The sequence below is a fragment of the Macrosteles quadrilineatus genome, unplaced genomic scaffold (assembly GCF_028750875.1).
Source record: "Macrosteles quadrilineatus isolate MER2022 unplaced genomic scaffold, UCM_ALF_1.0 Scaffold_1__1_contigs__length_201487025, whole genome shotgun sequence".
NCBI lineage: Eukaryota > Metazoa > Arthropoda > Insecta > Hemiptera > Cicadellidae > Macrosteles > Macrosteles quadrilineatus.
This window is the reverse complement of record NW_026542594.1, coordinates 47,823,354-47,836,312: the sequence shown is the minus strand read 5'-3', so window position 1 is coordinate 47,836,312 and position 12,959 is coordinate 47,823,354. Positions and strand designations below refer to the sequence as shown.

At 34.5% G+C, this 12,959-nt stretch overlaps 1 protein-coding gene across 5 annotated transcripts in view; it reads right to left on the bottom strand.

Annotated features, from left to right (window-relative positions):
* LOC128982939 (centromere/kinetochore protein zw10 homolog) overlaps positions 1-12,959 on the bottom strand; it is a 115,260-nt gene that overhangs the window by 81,821 nt on the left and 20,480 nt on the right. For all 5 annotated transcript variants that reach the window (XM_054402030.1, XM_054402033.1, XM_054402031.1 and 2 more), the window contains one exon: positions 8,312-8,457. In XM_054402030.1, the coding sequence (XP_054258005.1) occupies positions 8,312-8,457 (146 nt within the window). The remainder of the gene's footprint in view (positions 1-8,311; positions 8,458-12,959) is intronic.

Genomic DNA, 12,959 nt, shown 5'->3' with positions numbered 1-12,959 from the left:
TATGTTGGTAAGTCAACCTAGATGTGAAAAATTTAACCCTAATTCATGTGACATTGATGTTTGGAATATTAAATTCAAGGCAAATTTATGTTTTGGCAATATTAAAAATGATGATATTAAAAGATGTTTATTCATTGACTGCCTGGATAGTACAGTTCTTAAAACATTGGTAACTATTTGCAAGCCAAAAGAAGTTAGTGAATTCACTTATGAACAACTTTACGATCTTTTGGTAAAACAATTCAAGCCAGTAAAGTTTAAAGTTGCCGAAAGAGTGAAATTCTTTTCACTGAAGCAAGGATTTGAATCTTTGTCCACTTTTGCAAGTAACTTAAAAGAATTAGGCAGCAGTTGTGATTTCCCTGGTGATTTTTATCAAGATGCTCTCATTACATCCTTCGTAATGGGTATAAATGAAGATTCTATTAGAGCTAATTTACTTTAGAAAGATTACACAGATTTCAATACTGTACTTGAATTTGCTAGAACATTAGGTTCAGTTTTTACCACTTCAACAAAGAAAAATCTGATTTCATTTTCAGATAATGAGAGCAATGGAGAGGTTCTAGTTACAAATTCAAACTACTTATGCTATTCTTGTGGTGGTAACAATTTTAGGAAACAATGTAGATTTAGAAATGCAATATGTAATAATTGTGATACAAAAGGTCACTTGGCAAAAGTTTGCAAAATTAAAAGTAGAACAGATTTTCAAAACAAAGAAATTGGTGGACATTGTAAAGGAACGTACAATGAAAAAGGAAGAGATTCTAGAACCTTTATCGACTCTAACATAGGTACTTGATTGTTCACACCTAAGTTGGCAAATGAAGCATTTTTTCTCTTGGTCTTCAGTGTCATAATGTGAGTGTATTTTCTCCAATTTGGGTTTCTATCTGTATCAATAGTATTTTAATTAATATGCAACTAGATACAGAAAGTTGTGTTTCCGTTATATGTCAAAAGAACTTGGGAAAGATTGGGAAAATTTCCTTTGTTACATTCAAATACAAAACTGACATCTTATAGTGGCCATTGCATAAACTTGTTTGGTGAACAAACAGTTAAAGTGGCATTCAGGAAAACTAAAAGAGAGCTAAAGCTGTACGTTGCTGAAGGTAGCACTCAGGATCTTTTAGGTAGATACTGGATCGAGGAGCTTAAAATCAACGAATTGCCACTTAATTCATTACAAAGTGATTCTTTATGGGTTTCCAAGGAAGTTGATGACATTTCAAGGTCAGGGTTTCAAACTTCCAAGAATGAGCTTAAGTAAATTAATTGATTATAATAAGGAACTCTTTTGTAACAAAAGTGGCCATCGTACAAAATTCACGGCACACTTAATTTTGAAGGAAGACGCTTCTCCTATTTACGAAAAGGCAAGGCCAGTTCCATTTGCAATAAAGGACAAAGTGTGCGAGGAAATCGACAGGCATGTAGAAGCTGATCTGATAGAACCAATTGACTAGGCTATTCTGATTGGGCTGCACCTTGTGTAGTTGTTAAAAAACCTTCTGGTCAAATAAGAATTTGTGCAGATTTTTCAACAGGATTGAATCAGGCTAAGATTCAGAAGTTTCCTCTACCTACACCTGAGGAAATATTTGCTAATTTGAATGGAGGAGAAAAATTCTTAGTCATAGATTTATCTGATGCCTACTTGTCAATAGAGATTCGCAAGACTTACTAGTGATTAATACCATCAAAGGACTTTACAGATACAAGCGACTTTGTTTTGGAATCGCATCCGCTCCAGCTATCATTTCTAAAGTTATGTACAACATGTTGAATGGGTTGCCAGGTGTAGCAAACTATCTAGATGATATAATTGTTACAGGGCACAACGATGAAGAACACTACACAAATCTAGAGAATACTTAATAAAATTAAAGAGTGGATTCCAATTGAAAAAAGATAAATGCAAGTTTATGCAAGAAACAATGACATATCTTGGGTTTGTAATAACTAAAAATGGTTTACAAGTTTCAGATTTTAAGTTCAAGGCATTGTCGATATGCCACAGCCATCAAATGTCAAAGAATTGGAGGCATTTTTAGTGATGATTACATACTACTCCAAATTCATACCAGAATTTTCTAAAATTTGTTATCCTTTAAATCAACTGCGGAAGAAAGGAGTAGATTGGTTGTGGACTGACCAATGTAAACACAGTTTCAACAAATTAAAAGCCTTGTTAATGAATGCACCTATACTAACACATTACAATCCAGAGTTACCCATCATTCTTGCTGCAGATGCATCAGCTGTAGGAATCGGTGCTACAATTTTTCATAGATTTCCTGACAACTCTGAAAAGCCTATTGCATATGCTTCGAAAACATTGACTTCCACTGAAGCGAACTCTCAAATAGAAAGAGAAGGACTGGCCCTCATTTTCGGGATGAAGAAGTTTCGCCCATATCTACTGGGAAAACACTTCATTTTACAGACCGACCATAGACCCTTGCTTACAATTTTTGGATCTAAGAAAGGGGTACCTACCACAACTGCCAATAGACTTCAGCGTTGGGCACTGATACTGTCTAACTATACGTATGACATTGAATACATATCTATAAAAAATTTTGGTAAAGTCGATGGTTTGAGTAGATTACCGTCGTTTCAACCTAATTCTTTTGATTCCAATGATGAGGGACACCATACAATAGTAGCGACAATTCAAACAGAGGTGCATTCCGAGATCCTTATTACTTGTACTGAAATCGCTGAGGAGTCTGTTAAGGACACTGTTTTGAAGAAGGTGATGCACTATGTAAAAGTTGGTTGGCCTAATAAGTGTCCAGATGAGAACTTGAGGCCTTACTTTTCTAAGAAAGATCCACTGACTCTACATAATAACTGTCTTCTATGGGGAATAAGAACTGTTATTCCACCTAAATACCGAACTTACATCATGGACTACTTGCATGAATCTCACATTGGCATGGTCAGAATTAAGTCTGAGGCTTGGGGTCATGTCTGGTGGCCAGGTATGGATGCTCTAATTGAACAGACGTGTCACCGTTGCCGTGAATGTAACTTGTTTGCAAAAAATTTAACAAGTAAAACACATCTAGTCAACTGGCCTAAAGAACGTGAACCTTGGAGTCGAATCCATTTAGATTTTGCTGGACCATTTTACGGACAAATGTTTCTCTTAGTGATTGACACTTTCTCGAAATGGCCAGAAATAGTACCTATGTCCTCTATTACAACAGAAAAGACAGTAGAAGCACATAAGAATTTGTTGTGTAAATACGGAATACCTAGAACAATCGTCTCAGACAACGGAACTTCATTTACTTCGCATGAACAAATTACAGTACAATAAAGAGCCTAGCTTGTTCACAGACAACTTGAAGACATTTTTATTTCACTATCGAGCTACACCTCACACTGCAACTGGACAAACACCTGCATTTTTGTTCTTTGGTCGTAATCTACGAACTAAATTAGATTTTATCAAACCTTCACAAGAGATAAACCTTCTGAAACTGCTATATAATAAAACCAGAGGATTTTCTATTGGGAGTAATGTGTACATTCGTACTTTTGTTGAAGGGAAAGTAAAATGGAAAATAGGAACCATACTTAGACAGTTAGGTGGGAACACATGGTTGATTGATTCTAATGGACACACTAAAAGACATACAAGTCAAATTCGGAAATGCTACCAAGACAATGAATCGGAAGAGACAGACGACCCCTGCATTAAACAATTACCACAGCTACTGTCTTCTTCAGATTTCCAAGTACGAAATCTAGAAGTACATGTTCGGAATTCAGAAAACCATGGATCACCAGCTGTATTCCCTAGCCCTAGAACATCCCCTGCAGAAGCTTCACAACACCCGAATGTACCTCCTCAGCTGCGAAGATCAACAAGGAACTTCAGGCCACAGAGGAGGTTAATTGAAGAAGCCTAAACTTGGTGGAAAGAAGTGATATGTTTTGAACATTGTTTAAATTGCAGCTGACTTTTAACTTGTTTTTATTATTGTTTTTGTTTCTAGTTTTTGACTCATGTTTAAGTTCAGTTCTATTTTTTAAACTAAATTACCTATCAATGTATGTATTTATTTGGTACGTCAAACATAAAACAAACCTTCTAATAACCTACTTGATGTTGCAAGGATTGTTATAAAAGGTAGTGAAAAACCTATCCAAGACTCAAAAAGAAGTCATAAGCAGTAAATTTGAGCTTAATTATATAAATTTTGATCACTTTACTAACTGAATGGATTCATTCATACAAGCAGAGAGTTCAATATTTTTGTGCGAAATCGCACAGGTCCCTCAGTATTTTAAATATTTTAAAAGCCAAAAAGCCTATAACTAAAGCAGAGGATTATATTATTTCTTGAAATTTTGAGCAGCAGTTTTTTTTTATATAAATGGTTTACACTGAGTGTTGTCTGGAAGTTAAATAATTTATTTTCTATTTAAAATCATAGCTTATGAGCGGATTGAGCGAAGTTATTTTACTACACTCCTGCTTTTGTTTTCCACATACTCCTCCTGAACGGCCAAAGGGGTCCACATGATATTTAGCACAGCCATAGTAACCAACTACGCGAAGGTATAGATCTGAAATGGTACAAATCGAAATAAAGGGCTTTTCACTATGTGAGTTTAAATTTTTATAAACTTAACATGCGCCTTATGGGTTTATTGGTCGACATGACTTATTATTTGCAAGATATCAATAAAAAGGTAAACAAACAAGTCAATATGTTAGTCAACGAATCATCTAAACTAGCACATTACAAAACAGAACAAAAGGGAAGAACAATCGGATTAATATCGTTGAGAACAATTTACTACAAAATGAATAACAAATTATGGTCGCTGGAATAAAGCACCATTGACTTTAGACATTCAAAATAACCATTCCATTTTAAACCAAATCAACGATCACATAAGACCAATAAATGGAGCATGTTGGCCGCGACGTGAAGCCAGTATTTGTCACTAATACTTAGTAAGATGGCGGCTGCCGGCTGTGATGAACCCTAATAGCGGGCGCAACTAATTAAATGTCAGTTTATAGCAATGATATCCGTGCCAATACGCCTTTGTATTATAAATATTTCGATTACTAACACAATGTCCTTCAAAATACACTTTTAATTTGTTTCCTAGCGTTTACCGTTTCTTAGAAAAAGTAAGTTTACATAATTAACAACAAAAACTTTTTGGGCGAAAGAAAAATTCTGAAAAGCTACAAATTAATTTATATATATTTTTTTTAAGGGAGAGGAGGGAAAATGCTTTTACGCACACAGGTAGCCAGCCTGTAGTGTGTGACTCCTGAATTTATCACAGACTACTCACTAAAAAACCCCCCCTACTTTGTTGGACACAGACCTGGAATTGTTTGTCACATTACTTCAAGTCAGGCCAACATATGACCTAAGCCCTCAGGGCTCTCACCGTTTCTGGCATTTAGATACTTTATGACCTACGCCGCATCCCGGTCAAGGTCGAGCTTCTTGGCACGGAGAATTCCCTGGATGTAATGTGACACACAGGTCAAATTGTCCTCACACTCCGTCATCATAGGTATGACCTTTGTATTTATAATATATGTATCTATATCGTATTAAAGTTTGATAAAGTTCTGGCGTTTGGTTTACAATGTATGAATTTTCAAAGTCACAAGATATTTTCTGAAACTCTTTATACAACTCTCCTTTATATTCTGACCTTCATATAAATTTTTGTGAAAGAGCTAAAAAATATTAATTTTTAGATTAATACAAAAAATAAAACGAAGAACATTTATATGTTTGTACTCCGTGTTTTACTAATTAGTTTAGTAAATTTTCCGTATAGCTCCAAACTTGAGTATCTAAACTGTTTTACAAGTGAGGTTGTAGGCAGAATCTGCCCGCATGACGCAAAATGGCGCGGCGGGTAGCCCCTATATTACAATTTAAATTACAACCAAAGTACACCAGCTAAAAATTAAAAAAAAATATGATCCAAAAAATTCAACTCTTTAGCTACAAAATCCACCGTTTTTAACTTACCTGACCAAAAAATAAAAAAAGTAGCAGCCGACGAACTTTTTCATGTCATATTTTAAAACTCATTTAAAAGGACCGACTTTATTTGAAGATTTAAAATAGAAAATAAATATTAACTTTTAAGCTTTTAATTAGAACCAATAGTGTCATAGACTTATTGACTTCACTCATACGAAGTTTCAACCATATAACTTAAGTCTAAGTAGGCTAAATGTCGAGTTATTTTGAAGCGGAACATTGAGTTTTGGTGCCGTTTTCATCGACATCCAGCGCATCTAACCTAAACTAAGATGGCGGACCTGGCTTCACCTGCTTTAATGTTAGTTAGATAGGCGTGCTCCTTCTATTGGTCTTATGTGATCGTTGAACCAAAATATACCATTGACATTGGATACTGCAAGTAGACATTCAATTTACGTAAATCAGGCGCACCATTGACTTTGGATACTGCAAATAGGCATTTCATTTATGTAAAACAAATATACCATGACTTTGGATACTGTAAGTAGACAATTAATTAATTAGAAGCAGATGAACCATTGAATTTGGATACTGCAAATAGACATTCCATTTAAGTGAACCAGATGTACCATTGACTTTAAGATACTGCAAGTAGACATTCCATTTATGTGAACTTTGGATACTGCAAGTAGACATTCCATTTATGTGAACTTTGGATACTGCAAGTAGACATTCCATTTATGTGAACTTTGGATACTGCAAGTAGATTTCTTATTTATGTAAACCAGATGTACCATTGACTTTAGATACTGCAAGTAGAGATCTCATTTACGAGAAACAGATGAAGCATTGACTTGATACTGGAAGTATACATTCAATTTATGTGAATCAGGTGTACAATTGACTTTGAATATGCTAAGGAGATATCTCATTTAGTGAACTAGATTTAGCATTGGCTTATGATACTGCAAGTATACGTCCTGTTTACGTTAACTAGATGTAGCATTGACTTTGGAAAAGTATTGGATTAATATGCTAGCACCGCTCAATAATTGTACACCTAGTAAGTAAAACAGTGGTTCACATTGTGCGCGTATTAAACTGCAATAATAATGCAACTAGCCACTCACTAAACAAGTCTGATCACTAAATGTAGGAACGTGTGTATTTCATAGGACAAGTTAAATGTAGTATTTTACACTATTCACCAGCAGACGATACGCCACATTAATTTATAGTTTTCGCACATGCCGTCATACACATCTAGACTGCAGCGAGCACCGCGGAAGCGATGACAAATTACAAAATATCTATAAATAATATAATTAATTTAAGAATATATACATATATATATATACAGTATATTATAATATTTGTTAAAAAATATATTTTCACCACTCTACGATGTTTTAGCTGTTTTATAAACGTTGATTGGAGACTGAAAGCTACGTATTGCTGTCCAGGGCCGAAATGCCAGCTGTCATTGTTTTCTTTTAAATGCCCTCAGTTGTTTGCTTATTTACTTAAAACATTAACGTATCTACTTATTATTATTTTTGCTGATTCCTATAATTATTTCTTTAAATAACTTTTAAGTTGTAGTTATGTTGACTCTAAATGTGCATTTATTGTGGTGAATAGTGGAAAATCAGTGAAGGGCTGAAAATCAGCTGTTCGCTTATTTACCTAAATCATTAATGTATATTTAAGTTAATACACAAGCTTGATCCATAGGCATTGCAATAGACTTTTTTTATTGTCACCGCTGCTTATCAACTATTTATTATTATTTTTACTGATTCCTCTAAATATTTCTTCAGATAAAACTGAAGTTGCAGTTGTGTTGACTGTTAGTATGCAAATTGAATATATTTTCTCAATTTTGCATAGAGTAGTGAAAAATAGCGTTCACACCAGGGCCGAAAGGGTTTTGCAGCTCGCTCACGATCGTTTAAATTTCTCGACTTTGTCTTGAATTTAAAAATGATCTTGAGCCAGCAAAACCTCATTTTTGACCCTAGGTACAAAATATACTATTACCTGATCAGAGTAAGTCCAACTTAAATGTGCATTTTATATACATGCAAAAAACAAAATATTCATTTTCTCTAATAGGCTCCGCCCCTCAGAGGCTTCAACCCTGGCGCAACTACTCCACTCGCTCCATGGTCGCTACACCATTCGGTTGTGGTCTGCGGGTCGTAGGTTGGAGACCCTTGACTCATATTATAACATGCAAAGTAAGCCAATTTACTTTTAATAATTTTTATTTTGACAGGGATTATTAACCCTAATAGTAAAATATAAGACTATCTTACAGTTCCAACTTCTTTGATGTCATGCAAATCCTTCTTCATGATATTCCGAGCAGCTGCCAAAAATGTCTCACAAGTTTTTTTAGCAAAGAGTTCTTCAATATTAGTTGCATATTCAGCAATCACTTTATTGTCCTCTTCAATAAATCCTTTAAAAAAATACATATTTTGCTCATACAAAATCTAGTATACGAGTGCACCTGTTGCTCGAATTTGAGCAATTGCAAAGTATTACAGGCGTTATATTTCAAAACAAATAACAGTCACAATTTCCGATGTCTTAAAAGAGTCAACTTAAAGATAATGTAATCAATAACTCCACTTCAGTTATCGAAACTGAAATCGAACTCACTCTGAAAAAGAATGATCTTGTGTGTATCATGTGTGTTTACTATGAACAGCTGTAATTAATACAAATTATTTGTCTGTTTAAGTAAACAAAATCTTTTCTTCACGAGAAATACATTGGGATTTAGGTGACCTGTGGGGCAAAGCCCGAAGACTTTTATTACAGGAATTGGTGAAAGGGGGCGTCTACACAATAAATACTTAATTTTGACACATCGTTTGTAAAAATCTGTCTATTATTATCGGAGGAGTAATGTTTCGTAGAAATCGCCTTCACGTATTATATATAAGGATTATGACCACAATTTTGTAACAAGAAAACAAATTGACAGCAAATGGAATAACAGTATTTTTTTCAGTATATGGCTTGGTATTGATAATTTTTTTTACCTGTAAACATTTGGAAATTTTCCCTGTAAAGCATAGGCCTACCATTACTAAAATTTCTAACTACTGTACTCTATACTCTGTACTCTACTGTAACTCTATGTAAAAACTACATAGCATAACACTTAAAAATATCCATAACAAGGTAAAACACAAGCTGACATAAATCAATATTTTAAATGTTTAATTAATCAATAGTATCATATAAACTAAGCTGTGTGGTTTTCAATGTCAATACAGATTTATTTTTGGCTCTATAAATATCAAGTTATATAAGTTTGATGTCCAACATCAAACTTAAGGTAATAGAAATATAATATATGGGATTTGTTTCAACAAAGGTGTCCATAACATCATACTAAAAATCGAGAAAAATCTAAAAGTGGTGGAAAGCCACCATTTTGGAAAAAACTTCCACCGTATTGGATTTATGTAAGCTTTTAGTAAAACATCAATAGTTTGACAATTAAGCGTCTTAAAAAGCTGTGGTTTGTCTTAAAAGCTTCCTCGTTAAGTCTTCTTTAAGATAATAAAAATTTTTATACCATTCAAGTATTGTTTTTTAAATGAGACAGCTTTATTGAAACAATACCAAAGATTTGTTTAGCAAAACCTTTAAATGTTCGCAAATACAAGATCACACGTATTTTGAGACCACTAAAGAATCTATATAATTAATACGCCAACACAAAATTTGTCTTTTGAACTCCTCCGCCAATTCTTAACCGATTTTGACCATTGACGTCTCATTGGAAAAACGTGTCGCGTAGATTTGCAAACTGACCTTACATTTTTTGAAAAAATCCCTTGGGCTCTGCCCCAGTGGTTTTTAAAGTTCCCATGTTATCCTTATGAAGAAAATATTTGTTTACATTATGATCAGCTGGATAACTTATTTGCTAATTGCTGTTAATAAGTTGCAATTCAGGGAAATGCATCCTACAAAAATTTAATCTTACTGACCTGGTTGAAATTAAATACTTACTCTTTGAATTTGGGTTTGTGTGCATATTACAATGGAAAAAAGTGAGAAAGCCTGGATAATTTGATTTATTATCCAAATAAGAACATTGAATTTACATAGTACTGTATTTATTGACAATCATTGAAAGAACCGATTTGCAAACTGGAAACATAAAAAGTCATAGAACGCCACCGAGCAGAATAAATAGAGATAATGTTTTATTTTAAAGAACTTATTATCGTTATTAGCCTATATAATGAAGAACACCTACAAGATGAAGATTCCTACAAACGATGAAAGAGGATGTTAGCCGTAGTGCTGCAATTTTTAGTAGGAAACATGGACTTAACTTTGTGATCATTGCAGAGGAAAGCCCTCTAAGGCTAAATAAATCTGGTACGTCAAGGACATTAATCTATTTTTCCATAAATTCAGGCGATTTTAGAAGAATAGCCTATGACTATATCCAAGAAACCCTTACTGAAATTTTCATTGAAGGATTAATTATTATTCATAGTTAAGGGAAACAAAAACCAACTGAACAACATCAGGCCTTTTACTCTGCATTTTCTCAGGTAAATATAATTAAAGTTATTGCAACTATCCAAAAGTCCGCCAATTGAACAGACAAAATTGTGAAAGACAGAAGGTCCTTAAGGTGATGAGAACAAATTTTATCTTTATTACCTAAAGAATGACTGAAGTTTGTAAACTTACTGCTGGCGACAAGGGTGGTACCATGTAGGTTTATTAATAAGGAAGTTAAACATGGACAACCTTATGCGGCTATGAGTCAGGAAATGTTTGTAGAAAACACTAAAAAACAATATCAGCTTATAAAACATGATCAAATATTTATAGGAAATGTTGATTATATCGATCTGTTACATACATCGTTAGTATTTCCATGAGTTACGCACCAGTAATCTTTGAGTTGACTCTTTTAAACTCCTTGTAAATATACCTGTTATATTGAAATAACTTCTGTAATACTTTTCAATTGCTCGAATTCGAGCAACATGTCAAGCAACTAGTCTGCATTGAATTTTGAACAATAATAATCATACGGGTTTTCCTATAGACCATCAATTTTTGACAACTTTTATTATGTTACTCTGCACACCTAACACTTATAATAAAACAATTAAATGTTTCATTGAAATGTTTTTAAGGTAATATCCTATATTTCTCTGACTACTACTGACACTACTGTAATTACAGGCCTATCTCATTGTTATGCTCATTTTCCAAAATTTTTGAGCGAGTTGTGCATATACAACTTTCAAAATACTTAGAGGAAAATAATTTAATAGATAATGAACAATATGGTTTTAGAGAAGGAAGGCCTGTGATTGACGCAGGAGTTGATTTCTGTGAATCTATAATTAATTAAATTGATTCAAAGGAAAAAGTAGTTGGAATATTCTTGGACTTAACAAAAGCCTTTGATAGTGTCTCACATGATTTACTTCTTGAAAAACTTAAATATAACAGTGTAAAAGGGAGAGCTTGGCGTTGGTTTGAATCTTATCTTACAGGCAGGCAGCAGTATGTCACAATTGATCACATAAATAGCCATAACCAATTAATAACTTACACTTCCTCAACAAAAATTGTTAAGTATGGTGTCCCTCAAGGATCAATATTGGGGCCCCTTTAATTCGTAATTTACTTGACTGACTTCCACTCATTGATAGAATCTCCCAATCGTGTTTGTTTATTTGCTGATTAACTTCTTGATCAGCATTGTACGTGTTATTAAATTTACGGAAAGTAAATAAAGATACGTCTTATAACACTTAAAACATATATTTACGCTTATACTGTTACTCACAAGACGGTAAATATACAAAAGATGGTAAATGGTGATCGATTTCGATTAAACACTCCAATCATCATCAGACCCAATAGGCGAAATAGATGGGAAGGGGGGGAAACAGGTCCGCGACGTAGGAAGTGGTGAAGGAAGTAGTAAAGGCGAGTTGTCCAGAGTGTGGGATCTCTTAATGATCAATAGATTAATGGTATTTGCAATCCAATAATGCTATGGAAAGGGAAACAGGTCCGTGATGTAGGAAGTGGTGAAGGAAGTAGTAAAGGCGAGTTGTCCGGAGTGTGGGAACTGTTATTGACGATTATATTAAGGTATCTGCAATCCTAAAATGCTATGGAAAGGGTGGGAAACAGGTCCGTGACGTAGGAAGTGGTGAAAGAAGTAGTACAGACGAGCTTTTCGGAGTGTGGGAACTGTTTATGACGATTAGATTAAGGTATCTGCAATCAAATGCTATGGAAAGGGAGGGAAACAGGTCCGTGACGTAGGAAGTGGTGAAGGAAGTAGTAAAGGCGAGCTGTCCGGAGTGTGGGAACTGTTTATGAAGATTAGATTAAGGTATCTGCAATCCTAAAATGATATGGGAAGGGAGGGAAACAGGTCCGAGACTTAGGAAGTCGTGAAGGAAGTAGTGAAGGCGAGTTGTTCGGAGTGTGGGATCTGTTTATGACCAATAGATTAAGGTATTTGCAATCCAATAATGCTAAGGAAAGGGAGTAAAACAGGTCCGAGACTAGGAAGTGGTGAAGGAAGTAGTAAAGGCGAGCTGTCCGGAGTGTGGGAACTGTTTATGACGATTAGATTAAGGTATCTACAATCTTAAAATTCTATGGGAAGAGAGGGAAACAGGTCCACGACGTAAGAGGAGGTGAAGGAAATAGTAAGGTGAGCAGTATGGAGTGTGGAAACTGGAAACTGTTTGTAGCAGTTAGATTAATGTATCTGCAATGCTGAAATGCTATGATAAGGGATGAAAGCATGCCCACGACATAGAAAATGGTGAAAGAAGTAGTAAAGGCTAGCAGTGCGGAGTCTGGGCAATGTTTGTGGCAATTAGATTAACGTATCTAAAATACTAAAATGCTATGGAAAATGATGAAAACAGGTCCATGATGTAG